At 45.1% G+C, this 15157-nt stretch overlaps 1 protein-coding gene across 4 annotated transcripts in view; it reads right to left on the reverse strand.

The window, feature by feature from the left end:
* Nucleotides 1–4115: 4115 nt before the first annotated feature.
* The window catches only part of Adnp (activity dependent neuroprotector homeobox), a 28158-nt gene continuing 17116 nt past the window's right edge, over nt 4116–15157 (reverse strand). For all 4 annotated transcript variants that reach the window (XM_059261960.1, XM_059261958.1, XM_059261957.1 and 1 more), the window contains 3 exons: nt 12893–13005; nt 11232–11324; nt 4116–8275 (listed from right to left, as the gene is read on the reverse strand). In XM_059261960.1, the coding sequence (XP_059117943.1) occupies nt 5162–8275; nt 11232–11324; nt 12893–13000 (3315 nt within the window). In that variant the 5' untranslated portion in view covers nt 13001–13005 and the 3' untranslated portion in view covers nt 4116–5161. The remainder of the gene's footprint in view (nt 8276–11231; nt 11325–12892; nt 13006–15157) is intronic.

A 15157-nucleotide genomic window follows, 5' to 3' on the forward strand; every position in this document is an offset into this window, starting at 1 on the left:
ACACCTACTTCCAGCTGGCAAGGGGTGATGTGATAAAAGACCGAGCATAGCATTCCCATCATCTCCTATCTCTGAGGCTCACATAGACCTGGCTCAAACTTGTTTCTGATTTGTGTCAATAGATCTACCTCAGCTCCAGAAGGGACCTAACAGGTGACTGCCAGGATGTTCCGTCCACTGTGCTGGTGGTAGTGGCTCTTGGCTCTAGGCTAACCCATTCTACCAGGCAATGGGTCAATCCAAGTACTGTGCTCAATACTGGAGGGGAGCCCCTTCTTAGGATACTGCATGGGACGCACACACAAACTGGTGTCTGCCTAGAATGAAGGTGGGGCACTTAAGACCCTGAGCTGAGCCGGGATGTGGTGGCACACACCTTTAGTTCCAGACCTCGGGAGGCAGAGGCAAGTGGATTTCTGTAAATCTGAGGCCAGCCTGGTCTACAGAGAGAATTCCAGGACAGCCAGGGCTGCACAGAGAAACACTGTCTTGAAAAACAAAACAAAACCCAAAAGACCCTGAGCTGTTGCTGATGGCATCACTCAACAGTCCCCCTGACAGTCAACTACTGTCTCCTTGAGCTTGAGCTGAGGGTCATGGTTATCTCAGAGATTTAGGGGTCAGAAAGATGGCTGTGGGTAAAGGCACTTGCTGAGTAAGCCTAGTGACCTGACTTTGATCCCTGGAACCCAGGAAAAGAACTGACACAGTCATCCTGATCTCAATGAGGTGATGTACATGAGGCAACCTGGGCCACCACTGCTAAGGAAGCCATCTTTCCTGGAAAGGGCTGGAGCTAGAGGCCCAGCTGGGCTGACAACTCATCTCTAGTGTCAGACACCACACCAGAGTAATAGGAGCCTTTCAATCCTCCAGAATTAAGGAGAAAAATCTCAAATGGGCCGGTAAGTCCTAGACTAAAGGTATGCTCCACTATACAAGGTGATTTTTCCCTTTAAACAGAGCAGGCCTAAGCCCTTTAGTCCTCAGCACACAGGAAAAGCTGGTAACAGCCAGCACCGGCTGCAGAGACGGTGCAGCAGCAACAGTACTTGCCCAGCATGCAGAATTCCTGGGTTCATTTCCAGAATCACACCAATCTGTATGGTGGCTGATGCATGCTTTTCATCTAGCCCTTGGGAAGTGCATGCTGGAGGATCACAAGCTGAAGGTCATCCTCAGCTACAAAGCAAGGTAAAGGCCCGGATGAGGACCTTGTCTCCTTTCTCCAAAAAAGGCATGGGGGTGGGGTGGGGTGGGGACAACCGCGAGCTTGTCTCCCATGACTGAATGCTGCTAGGTTCAATCCTTGCCCCCACACCAGAAAAATGGGTGTGGTTTCAAACAGGAGGCAGGAAGGTCAATGTGAGGGTTTGGACTTGCACACCTTTCTAGTCCCAACCAGGGAAGCCTTTCTCATGCAACACATCTTCAGGCAAGACCAAGGCTGCAGGATATGGCTGAGAACAGGAGCCTTGGGGACTTGACTGAGGGCCTCTCTCTCCCTTGCAGGGATTTTTGACAGGGAGGGAGGGAGGAGCAGACTGGGACCACCTTTCAGAGGGAATGCTCCCCAAACTTCCAGTTTAGGACCCTCCTAGTGGAGACCAGCCAGGGTGGAACTTCTCCAGGTACTAGGGATGCCAGCCTGCAGCTGGACGTACAACCTAGAACAGCAGGCACATCTTGGGGTGTGCCCTCCTCCAACTCCAAGCAGCAAATTTCTCTGCTTCCAGATGGCTAATCAAGGACACTACTGTCACACTGGGCTTAGCAGCCAGGACACTGGAAAGGCCCTTTTATTTCCAGCCACTTTATTAGTTCCCAAAAGGTAACCAGTCTATTGGGGGGTGTACATTTTTTTTTTTTTTTTTTTTTTTTTTTTTGCTCCTAAGACCTAAGGGTATGCAAGATTGTAAACTGCAAATTGTCTAGGTGGTCTCACACCTGAAGGTCAGATGGTGCACTGGAGAGGGGAGGGGTCATATGAAGATCATATCTGAATGCAAGAAAACTTCGGTGATAGTCTTTTTCCATGCCTTCACTTCAACTTTTAAAGCGCAACCTGAGGCTTCTCAGGGGAGTATTTTGACTACCTTTATTTCTGGTCATTTTCAACAGAGCCCTGCAACCACACTATAGTAAACTTGAGCCTTGAATTCAAGTTCTAGCTGATGGAAAGTAGCCAGATGCTTCCTGGCCGAATCTTCAGGACAGAACTGGACGCCATTTGAAGCCCGCTTCCCTGCCGCTGTGTGGAGACGCCGTTTTACACTGAGGGCCAATTGCTAGCTGCCATGCTGGAATGTTCTCTCAGGCAGTCTTCACCGTTTATTTCTAGCCTTTGGGATTTTCCCAGATCTTTCACACCAATGCTGTATTGAACCAGGCTTCCAGTTGGTACCAGCTCTCAACAGCAGGGCTAGAAATAGTTGGTAGAACCAACCATCACTCAACATGATCCTCTGGTGAAATTCAGTCAACATTAAGAAGAGATTTTTCATCATCTCAGGCTAAGGGCAGAGAACCCCTTGGAGATTTTTGGGCCCCATTTTGGCAGTGAGGTAGAAGCCGAGGAAGGACTTGTGTGTGAGAGGATCACTTGATGGGCAGCTCTGCAGAATACTCCCTTTTTGGAATGCTTCAGCTGGTGAGTTCTCACGTCTAAGTACTTGGACTCTCACTATGCCAACAGCCAGCACTGAGATCAAATGAACACACGCTTAGGCAAACAAGGGATCTTGACCCTTGCTGCCTGCATTTTAGCGAAACAGCTGGACGAATCTTTTATGCCCCTTATGACAATGATGAGAGATGTACAGAGGGGAGAGAAACAGGTGTCTACTGCAATCATGAACTAGAACTTACATCCACATAAATTTTCAAGTGCAAAAAGGCAAGGACCTCTGGGACTAAGATTTCTTAGAAAACCCTATAGAATTTTTAAGCTGTAGAGTTCCAGGCAGTTTCTAAAGTGCAAGGTGGCAGCCTGTGTGGTGAAGTTGAATGACTGTCGGATTCAGCCAAAAGCAAACAGCAGCACTGGTTCTTTCAAAATGGCTTTTATTGAGACACTTTCAGAGCTTCGGCACTATTTCCATTGCTAAAGGGCTAAAGCCCTTTTGGTGCTGGAGGTTTCACATCCACTTGGCAAGGCAGCACCAGGACTCTGCTTAGATGTGCAGGCAGGACCACAAGCCCTACCTCACTTCCACACTATCTGCAAGTCTCGTTAGTGGTCCTTGCAGATCTTAGGCTAAATTCCCACAAGTGGGAGGTGGATTACATATCAGCTGGTGTTTCTGATTGGGTGTCTGTAGTATGTGGCTATGGAGATAATCCTCCCTGAACCATAGCTGCTGCACACATTCATAATGTAGCCTGGCAAGACCGACTGAGGAGAGCTCCTGCAGAATTATGTATGTTTCCTTTACTGTTTTTAAGTCAGGAAACAGCTTTTCTTGGAAAGAGGTTCAGGAGTCCTGAAGGCAGCCACTTCTGATTTCTCTACGGTGATGGTGCTGAGAGGTGGCTGACCTACCCACCCAAGTATGGAGAGAAGTCCCACTCTAAACGCTATGCCACTTCTGTCTCCTTACTGCATCCTGCATCTAGCCTGTTCTCAGGAATCTCTACAGTCAATCCACCAGCTCCTTCAGTGCCAAGTACCCCAAAATGTACGTTCTCTAGTCTTTCTCTTCAGAGCAAAATAGTCAAAGGACTCCAGAGGCAAAGCAGCTGCCTGTTTGGTACAACTGTTGCCATAAGGCGGGAATGAACGGTACACAGGGAAAAAAGACCACCAGGGGCCAACATATTTACATCTGTCACCATGACATTTACATATAGACCCAAGCTCTGCTCCTTATCAAAAGGGGAACTGAAAACCTCAGGGATGTTTACTTTTGCAGCAGAAAGGAAACATATACACGCATGAAAACAATTGGTAGCCGGTACCTGGAGAGAAAGCATGCTTTAGGCAATGATAGATCGTTGTTGCCCACAAGTTTTCTTCATAAGCATGGTGGCTTCCATCTCTGCTCAGGGTGCTGTGGCATCAAACAGCAAAAGATGTAATGGACACACAGGACTGTCTTGTGTAATAAAAGCAAATATTTACATTAAGCACAATACAGCAATTTATTTAGATGCTTAAAATGAATACAAAGGGAAATAAAGACCACAAAATCATACATACTACAACAGTGTGTCATATATTAGATGGTATAAATGAATACACCCGGCGGTGCTCAACTAAAGAGGAAACTAAATATCCCAAATGCAGCACTCAACTGTGCTTGCTGCTCTGACACAACACTCTTACAGATCTAAAAGGTGTCAAAATTAGTAGCTGTAAAATCAATTCTTGCATGTTATTTTAGCTTAAAAGGTCTCAGAAAGAGATCTGAAATATCAGTTTTGACAATTGTAATGTCAAGGATACTCAGAACAAGAAAAAAAATTCTATAATACAGGAGAGTCCAGATATATATCTTATGTTGCTGGCCTCTGTTGCAAGATTGTACAAGGTTATGTGCAAAAACTAAGTCTGTCCAAAGGTCCGTACTATCGCAGGGTCAAGCTTCTGCTAGGTAAACTAGATATAGCATTTATCACACAGCAAGGGCAACACTAAAAACCAATCTATGACGGGCACACAGTAACAGTGTCATAAGCATCACTTGAGGTCTAAAAGACTGTACAAATATACATTTCAACTATTCAGAATGAATACACGAAAAAGGTCCATGTTCCCAAGTCTACTAGACAAACCTGACTGGTAGCATGTATGCCCGCCCTGCACTACTATGTGAATCAGGGTAAGGCTTCCCCAGGACATCCAACCAAACATCTTACCGAGGGAAAGAAATGCTGGAAAGGCAAGTAAAGAACTGCCTTTCCCTGTGTGCATTCACGAGCCACCAGCTTATTGGTTTTTCACACTTCATTACTGAGTCTATCAGAGAAGGGTCTGAAGCAAGATCAACCAATCACATGTCATAGACTTAGAAATAACCACTGAGGCTGTAGTGGTTACATGTCCCCAACAGCCTGTTGACTGACCAGTCCGTGCAAGGCAGTGCCAGTTAGAAGACAGCTCTGCAGTCACAACAGAGGCCCAGGATGCAACTTGGCCCATGTGCCGTGGCGAGCCAGGCCCTCAGGCTTGCTGGCTGCTCAGTTTTACTCCAGTTAAGCTGCCATGCATGGGATCAGCAACTCCATCAGTCATGCTGTCAAACTGCTCCCCATCCTCACTGTCAATTGTGCTATTCTGCCACTCAATCTGTGGGTTTGGTAAGCGCTCTGCATTCTCAGATGCATTTTCCCACTGTGACTGGTCCTTGGACCAAAACCCTTCAACTTTTCCATAGGAACTATTCTTCCACTTCACCTGCTCTGTGTCATCTTGCACCGTAGCCTTTTTTTTGGCAGCTGGCTTACTGCTCCTTGCATCTTCACTCTGGGAAGACTCATCAGACCAGGTTCCCGGTTTCACTTCACACGTGTTATCCTCAAAGTCTGAGATCTGTTGGGAACCAGGCCCACTCTCAGATGGTGAAGCACCATCTTTCCACTCAACTACATCATCTTGGTCCACCTCACTGTCAGAGGCATCATGCATTAGTTTGGTTGGTTCCTCAGTCAAATGGATAGTTTCATATTTCGAACCATCCTCCTCCTCCTCCTCTTTTTGGTCTAGCTTCTCAGATTCCAAAGCATCCTCAGGAATTACCTTCGGTACATGCTCCTCTGGATTATCACTAGGAATTTTAGGCTCAACTTCAAAGACAGGGTCAAAAGGGCTACCGCTTCCATTGGATTCTTCCTCTAAATGCTCAAAACCATCTGAGAAGCTGTCATCTTCCTTCCCAAGGTTAAGCTTTTTGTCCACAGTCTTACTAGCATTGACTCTCGAGTCCTTCTCGTCATGATTTTCAAATAGCCACTCAGCGTCAAAATCCATCTCATGTTTGACTTTATTTAACTCTTTCATGTTAAAGCCCAGCAGCACACCAGGCTTGTACTTCTCACAGTCACGGACACACTTCTTCCTCTTGTTACTGAAATGGGAAGCAATGTCGCTCTTCCACAGCCACAGACTGGCGGCTAACTTCTCAATTTCTCTCCTGCTGGGATAGGGCTGTTTGTTGAAGTACTTTGTGAGAAAGCTTTTCCTAGCTTCGTAAGAATCATCTTCATGACCCTTGGGGTCTAAAGCTAAAACAACAGGCTCTTCAGGCTTCTCTTCGACGCAGCTGGGGGAATCACTATCATCTTCCAGCTTCCGCTTTTTCAGCAGAGGCAACTCCATCTGCTCATAGGTACGCTTCACGGGGGCCAGGCCTGGAGACTGATTGAGCCGAGAGGGTGCATTCGTCTTGTCCTGGCCATTCTGGGTTTTTCCCACACCCCTACAGTGGACTAGATGCAGGGTGATGGTTGAGGCTGTCATGTTGCTAGTATACACACCAAGGCAATGGATACATTTGTAGGTTAGCTTTTTCTCAACTGGATGAACTGTCTGAATAACTTGGTGTCTCTCTCGTAAATGATGTGCAAGTGCATCAGATATGGGTCCTTTTAGGATTGAAAAGCAAAGAGGGCAAAGCGTTTTCCCAACATCTTTTTTATAGGGCACTGCAGCTTGAGGTGAACTTTTAACAGGGACATCTGCTTTTTCCTGAACTTTTGGCTGTGGCTTTGGAGGAACTGGGGCATTATTTTGGGCATGGTAAGCAACTGATTCTGCTGGAGCATCCCTCAGGTTGTATGTGGTCACCAGGAGATGGATGTTGGTGTGACTCCCCTGTTGCAATGTCAAATCAAAGCTCAAAGTAGAATCCGTTTTAGGCCCCATCTCTTCATCAATGTGAACCATTCGCATGTGGGCTGCCATCTTTTCCACATCATTGAAGGTTGAGCGGCAATATGGACAAGACAGACCATGAATTAACATGTGGTTGAGCAGGGTGTCTGTGGGCAAGTAGCGATTACAGTAGAGGCATTTGCTAGTGAAATTGTGTATTTTCATAATGTAGTTAGCTACTGCTGGAACCTTCTCAGCTTTATGTTCCTTTTCGAAGTGAACACTATAGACATTCTCAGGAAAAAGCTCATTACAGATTGTACAGATTTTCCACTTCTGAGTGGCACAATGGTTGCTTGGAGGAGGGCCCGTGGCTGCTGGTGGAGGTTTAGAACTGGACTGACCTAATACTCTAGATGCCTGTGACTGAGACACAGGAGACTTCACCTGGCCTGGGGGTAGAGAGGAGGTGTTGGCAGTCTGCAAGGAGTACCTGGCTGCTGCCGGGGGCCTCTGCTCAGCACCTAGCCCGTAGGACCTCCCATTTCCACTTGGAAGTAACTGTTTCACAGACTGAGACTGCTGGGGGATGGAAACTGGAGCATTGCCCCCTAGACCCAGCCTCACTGACTGGCCAACACCATAGCTCTGGCCCATAGATTTGACTCCATAGTTGTTTTGCTGCAGGTGAACATTGGACATCATGTTGACTCCTGCTGAGTTTAAGTTAGGCTTTGGTATTGACAATCGATTCACCATCTGCTGTGATGGCAAAGACCGGACATTTCCAGAAGCAAGGGAACTGATTCTTGGTGGGAGTCCCATGCCCTTTTTCTCTTGAGGCTTGGGAGCAATCAGCATCAAGGGTTTGGCTCGGGGAACTACAACGTTTGTGTGCCCGATCATGGCAGTGACCTGATAGCCTATCCGTTCATGGTCCTCAATGACATGCTGTACCAAAGCTTCATAGGACTTGGGCATGAAAAGGCATCGCTTGCAGTGGATGTTACACTCTTCTCGGGCATTTGCGCCCAGGGGGACTGCACCATTGAGTGATTTTTCTCCTGCCTTTGCTATGTACGGTGCTGCCACATGCTGAAAATGTTCCCTGTAGATGTGCTTCCTGACGATCTCATAAAGAGGGTCTCGGTAAGTGCACTTCTTGCAGTAATACACGGCTTGCTCTACACTGTCAGCCTGCTTGGGTTTAAGGCCATCGTTTTTGTTTTTATCTTTGAAAGTGCTGAGGCTGCTACTTGGTGCGCTGGAGTTTGGAGCATGAAATATTTTAATGTGTGTTTCCAAAGTCTTTTTATCTGCATTGAAGGTACAGTAAGGGCAATTAAGGAGAATCCTATTTTCAAAGTCTTCACTATGGACATTCCGGAAATGACTCTTGTAGGCAGAGAAGAATTTTGAGGAGAACGGACAAGCACTGCAGCAAAAAGGTTTTGTCCGATAGTCCTAAAAAGAAATGAAATGAAACAGAACAGAACCGGATGAGAAAGCCGCTCGAGGCAGGTAGTTATAGGGTTAGGCACCTCCCCCTAGGCATTCCCAGAAATTCTGCAAGGCAATCATTTTTGGAGGTAACACTAGAAAGAGAAACTCAAGGAACTCAGATGCATTTTGAATCAAATACCTTTATTTGAATCCCTGTGTAAATAAAAACCCAGTGCTTAATTAAGTCCTTGCTAATCCTTTAAAAATGGCTAGTCATATTTGGGGCTTGTTTCAGAAAGTAAAAAAAAAAAGGAAAGCTTCAAGAAAAACATTTTATTGCTAAAAACCAGAATAAATCACGTAAACTCCCCATTTTGTGGCTCAGTAATCTCCTCAGTCTCCAGACATGGGAATTCACAGGCCCATATACACCTTTATAAGCAACACAGGTATACTTTTCTCTTTCCCACCATGCAATAACTTTCATTAAAAACAACAACAACAACAACAACAACAAAAAAAACCTCTAAAGTTTCTTTTCCAATCTAAATAAAGCACAGTGAATTTAGACACTGCTGTGGATCAAAAGGCTCCAAACTGGAAACACTGGTTTCTTTCTACTTCTCCAGCAGAGCAGCTCCCAAAAGGCCAATGAGGGCTGGAGAGACAGTTCAGAGGGTAAGAGCTGGTCGGTTTCAGAGGATCTGGGTTTGATTCCCAGCAACTAATGACCATCCACACTCCAGTTCCAGGGTGTCTGGTGTTCTGATCGCTGAGGGCACCAAGCATGTACACGGCACACAAATACACATTCAAGCAAAACAGACATCAAAAAATACTTTTTTCCCTTCAAAAATGCCAAATAAAGCCAGGCATGGTGGTGTATCCTTTTAATTTCAGTACTTGGGAGGCAGAGGCAGGTGGATCTCTGAGTTTGAGGCCAGCCTGGTCTACAGAGTTCCAGGACAGCCAGGGCTACACAGAGAAACTGTCTTAAGACAGACAGACAGACAGACAGACAAACAAACAAACATCAAATTCCAACCAACCAACAAATACATAGCCATTGAATTAGCTGCTCTAATCCAGCTAAGAAGTTAACTAAGAGTGTCTTATAGACATAGGGCAAAGTGTTCAGAAGCCACGTTGTACTAGGTAAGAGAGCACACTGATATTAGAGGATCAGCTTTCAGAATTAAGACCTTAAACAGGCAAATATGTGATAAGCAATCATCTTTTCTCCTGTTTTTCATGAACTGTTTTGAACCAAAATGAGTTTCTCTGCACTCCCTCAAAGCTCCTCATGTGGTGTAGTGGTGTACATCTTCAATCTCAGTGTTGGGAAAGCAGAGACAGGTGGATTTCTGAGTTCCAGTATAGCCAAGGTTAGAGAGACTCTGTCTTCATAACCAAACCCTCTCTAGAAAGGCCTTCTCTTGTAAGAATGCTGTTCAGCATCTCTCCCTAGGGCACTAAGTAGAGTTCAAAAGCACAAATACAGAATTAGAAAGGGAGTTCACAAATACTTCTCCATGGAGAGAAGTACCATTTACAATGTTGTTATCACATCTTTCCCCCCCCTTGAAACAGCGTTTCTCTGTGAAACAGCTCTGGCTGTCCTGGAACTCACTCTGTAGACCAAGCTGAGCTCACAGAACTCTGCCTGCCTCTGCCTCCCAAGTGCTGGGATTAAAGCCCTGCACCACTACTGCCAGGCCATCATTATATCATAATTGGATACACTGGCATCAGTAACTATCCTTCTGAACACAAAGGCATAAAAAATGACCTGTTACTGCCATCCTAGGGGTCACCCTCCACACCTTGCCATAAAGATTAGGTGTCATCGGTAGGGATAAAGAGGTATAAATAGAAGGCTGAGTGTAACTAGGCAGTGCTGGCACACGCCTTTAATCCCAGGAGGCCGAGGTAGGCAGATCTTTGAACTGGAGGCCAGACCGGTATTCAGAGTGAGTTCCAGGACAGTCAGGGGCTAAAGGCTGTCTCAAAAACAACAATAAACAAACAAACAAAAAAAATGGATTGTGTGCTAGGCGGTGGTGGAGCACTCAGGAGGCAGAGCCAGGCAGATCTCTCTGAGTTCGAGGCCAGCATGGTCTACAGAGTGAGATTCAGGACAGGTACCAAAGCTACACAGAGAAACCCTCTCTTGAAAAACAAACAAACAAACAAACAAAACAATTGACTGTGACTTTTCCCTAGAAGCAAGTGCTAACTAACAGAGGCAGGACAGCAGGTGGGTGGCTACACATATAACGCTGAAGAGTGCTCCTTAGAAATGGAAGCAGGAAGGCACTGCGGAGGGATACTTATACACCACAGGTCCCCCAACTTTGCTATCTTTGTTTTTTGAGACAGGATCTCATTTGCCCAGGATAGCCTCAAATTTGTTATATAGAATGCCCCTGACCTTTTGATCCCACCTCCACCTCTCAAGCACTGGAATTAGAGGTATATGCCACCATGTCTGGTTTATGTGGTGCTGGAGATCAAACCCAGGGTTTTGTGCAGGCAAGGAATAATGCTCTAACTACTGAGCTCCAGCCTTAGCTCCAACTTCACAAAAAATTTTTTATTTTATTTTATTTATTTATTATGTATATAGTGTTCTGCCTGCATGTATGCTTGCGTGTCAGAAGAGGGCACCAAATCTCATTACAGATGGTTGTGAGCCACCATGTGGTTGCTGGGAATTTAACTCAGGACCTCTGGTAGAGTAGCCAATGCTCTTAACCTCTGAGCCATCTCTCCAGCCCCTCACAAATTTTTAAGAAACACAATTTTTGTTCATTCTTTTAACTTGAAGTTTCAGTCCAGTAACAAGTAATGCCTCAGGAAAAGGAGATGTGCATGCTACTCTACACTTTCCATGGCAGGCCACTGCCTGGACACAGCTGTCACTATGAAAGGTTCGAGCGGCAAATGGACATTCCAGGACATCTCCTATGAGACTTACCTGATTTTTTGTAAGTGAAGGGTCCCACAGTCCTACATCCTCCCATGTAGTGTTTTTCAAATAAAAGTCATTAGGTTCAAACTGTTTAAAATCCTAGAAAAACAGTGAGAGAAATTTACAAAAACATAGTGGTATCAAGCCCAGCCTGAGCTGACACCTAAACTCTACCTTTTTAACCAGTGTGTGGGGCACAGGGGGGTCAACCACTGAGAACTAATGCAGTGGTGCTGAGGCTCAGCAAATGCAAAAGGCACATGGCCAGGGTTCCAGAGAAACTGCCCCAAGTGCAGATGGGAAGGCTCTAGTTCCACAACAGCTCCATAACCACATAACTCACCAGTCACAACACTGGGTGGAGGAGGGACATGTGCTCATAGCCCTGGAGGAGTAAGAGTCTAACTTGGCAGCATAAACAAGCAAACAAACAAACGAAGGAAGGGTGGATCTGGACGAAAAATCAGATTTTTAAACCCAGAAAGAAAGTAAGCAACATGCCGTCGTTCAATTTATACTATAATGTGAAATTGTAATGTTCCCCCTCCATGACTAAGAAGAAGTAGGGTGAATGGCTCACAGCTGTAGGTGGAAAGTTAAATATGTGTAAACTTCAGAGTACCTATTAGCTCTAGTGGGAGGAGCAAACCCAGTACAGGATAGGAAAGACAGTTGACTATTTGCATATTTATTTGAAAAGGTCTCACCCACCCCTAAGTACAGATCCATGTGAATCTGAAGAGTTACCTCCACCCTGGGAACAAACCACTAGAAGCCTATTTGAGAAGCTTCAGTTTCCAGGATACACCCTGACTACTCTGAGTGGGACTCAGGAGAAGAGAACTTGGCCCATGAATTCAATGTCTGTCAATTCCACCCCTGACCTGTGTCCTCAGCACTTGTTCCTTGCCAAGCACTGTGCTGTGCGTGGGATAAATGGTTAAGCAAGGCCACTTTAGCCTGGCCAGTAGGAACCTAAAATCTGTGGGGGAAATTGCTTTAAACGCTTCGACTGGAGATTGTGTCCAACTAACTGTAAGATCTGGAGCAAGGAGATCTGGACAAGGAGGAGACGCTTCTATCTATCCCATGGGGCTTGAAAAGCTCAGAATAAAAAGGCTAGGGAACAGTCTGGAAAGGCCAAACTGCTACACAAGGGCAAGATAAGTCTCTGATGGGTCAGAAGGCTGACAAATGCTCAAATCCTAAGGAAAGAGATGACAAACACCCAGACAACCGTGCCTCCACAGTCAGGTCAACGGAAATACCCAGGCCTATGAGAACGAAAACAGGCTCTGCTGTCCCACTTCCCCTTCCCTAACTGTGAGCCTGAAACCACTGCGTCCCCAGTTCCTAGTCCATAGACTGGACACAAGAATTCCTAGAGCCCCTTAAGGTTATTTCAAGGACAAAGTTCATATCCAATTTTAAAGCACCTCGTGCACTGTCTGTGTATACTCTCCATACTGTAACTGTTTTTGCCTCAGGATGCAAAGATGAACAGGCTTTCAGGAAAAGGGAGGAAGCTCTAACTGAGAAAGTTTTGGTGAAGTTGAAGGCGTAGTTACAATTCATATCCCACCTAACAGTGAACCATCTTGCCCATGGACACAGGAACGGATCAGAAGCCGAGTCACATTAAAATTTAAAAATGGCATGCTACTTACTTCTATATGTTCTTTACAGTATTCCAACCCAATGTCACTAAGTATTTTTTTCACAGTTTTCCGGGCTTTTCTTAAACTGCCAAGATTGTTGACAGGAAGTTGGAACATAGTTTCTATTGGAAAAAAAAATTTAAGTCAAAGTCAAAACATGAACAACTTGTCAAAGTTACTAATTCCACGGATGACAGGCTCCCAAACCCTGGCTCCTTCAGTGAGAAGAGGTCCTCATCTAGTATATGGAACCCTTACAGCAGGCGGGCAGAGGTAAGTGCTTGCTGGCCTTCCCTATCTTGTTAGAGGACAGTTTTACTTGAGTCTAGGCGCACAAGTCTGATTGGACTTTAACAACCCTTTAAGAGATGAATTCGAAGTTGGAGAATGAAACAATATCAATCAGCTATCTTAAACCAAATCAAGTATGCTTTTCTCCTTGTGATGTTGGACCTACAAACCTAGAAAATGACTCGGAACTTCACAGCACCACACAGCTCTGAACGCTGAGGGAAGATTTTGCTTTCTGAAACGTCAAGGCAACAATACTCTCACAGAAGCAACCTGACATTCAATGACTGTTTCTGTCTCCTCCTCAAATCCAAGTCCCAAATGATGGTGTGACCTGCTTCTAAGGTGGCAACACACGGTGGCAAAGGAGTCACACAGGCCACAGAATACTTAGATGGGGAAAGCCATGCTTGTGGCCTCAGAGCACATGGTGACTGCTATAGGCTTTCTGGGATCTTTTAAAAAACAAAATGCCTGTTTTGTGTGTGGTGTGTGTGTAAGGGAATCAAAAAGCTGCTTGACTGTCCCAAATACAAAGGTAAAAAGAAATATAGATCCATTTCCCAAGTTTCTTAAAAAAAAAAAAAAAAAAAAAAAAAAAAGTACTTGTATTTATTTTTTGTTTTTGTTTTTTCCGAGATAGGGTTTCTCTGTGTAGCTTTGCGCCTTTTGTGGAACTCACTTGGTAGCCCAGGCTGGCCTCGAACTCACAGAGATCCTCCTGACTCTGCCTCCCGAGTGCTGGGATTAAAGGCGTGCGCCACCACCGCCTGGCCAGTACTTGTATTTATTTAAGAAAACTGAATTTGTACAATTTGAGGTGAGATTTTTGTAAGGCTCTGGATGTGACCTTAGTTGTTTTAATAATCTAAATTCAACATAATTTTGTAGAATAAAGTAGCTTTAAGACCAAAGCCAGCAAAAAACCAACACCAAAGCACCAGCAGTTGGGATTTGACAAACCTTAGTTTTCTAACTGTAACTGTTACCTTTACTGGCTGTAAGCCTGAACCTGGGGATGTTCCCGTAAGTCACAAGTCCCAGAACACCCTATTATTATCATCAAAGTTTAGCTGGGTCTCCCAACATTAGAACATTCACCGAAGATCAGAATTTCCCAGCCTTATCATTCTCCAGATGAACTCCTGTGAGCTAAAGACCAGGGAAGGCCTAGATGAGTGGTCCTTCCCCAAAAGGGACAACAGTTACCATTTCTCTTTCATACTCCCTGAGCCTTATACCAATCCAAGCAACAAGGTTTCAATAAAATACTAGTCCATGTTTGAATTACTACACATGACATGAAAAAGGACTCAAAGATCCCCTATGTGTTTTTCTCAGGTCACTACCTGTTAAATACTTAAGGGTCAGGCTGGGCTAGATGGTAACACATTTGTAATTCCAGCACTCAAGATGGATGAGGCAGGAGGATCATGAGCTAGAGACCACCTACACCCTAAAGAAACAAATCCTGCATAGTCACATCTTGACAAAAAAAATTAAATTCATATCAGTAGTTGGCTCCAGAATTCATTAATGTCACCCTTCTCATTTTTTTTTTTTTTTCAAAATTTGTAAGGACTCCAAGCCTTAAAATCTTTCTGAACTAGGAACTTCAACAAGGAGACCATATTTTGAAAACAAGAGAAAAAACAAAAACCCTGCAGTACAGAGGGACAGGGTGGTGGTATACTTTCTCCTAATCCATCCATCCTTTGGTCACCAACGAGTCTGCTCAGCCTTTCGGTCTGTTATGCTGGCAGTGTCTAACAGGTCCTTGCCAAGGAGAACCTCCTTTTAGCACACAGCACAAAAAGGGCAAACTGTCCAACTTAATGCAACTGTACTCTTGTTCACCAATCACTCTGCAGGTCATGGTGCTGGGAGCACACAGTAGGCCCTCAGGCAATAGGTTTTACACAAAGCTTTGTTGTTCAGCCTCAGTTGGAACTACTCCTGCCATAAATGATGTGCTCAAAAAAC

This window comes from Peromyscus eremicus, chromosome 4 (assembly GCF_949786415.1).
Source record: "Peromyscus eremicus chromosome 4, PerEre_H2_v1, whole genome shotgun sequence".
Classification (NCBI taxonomy): Eukaryota; Metazoa; Chordata; class Mammalia; order Rodentia; family Cricetidae; genus Peromyscus; species Peromyscus eremicus.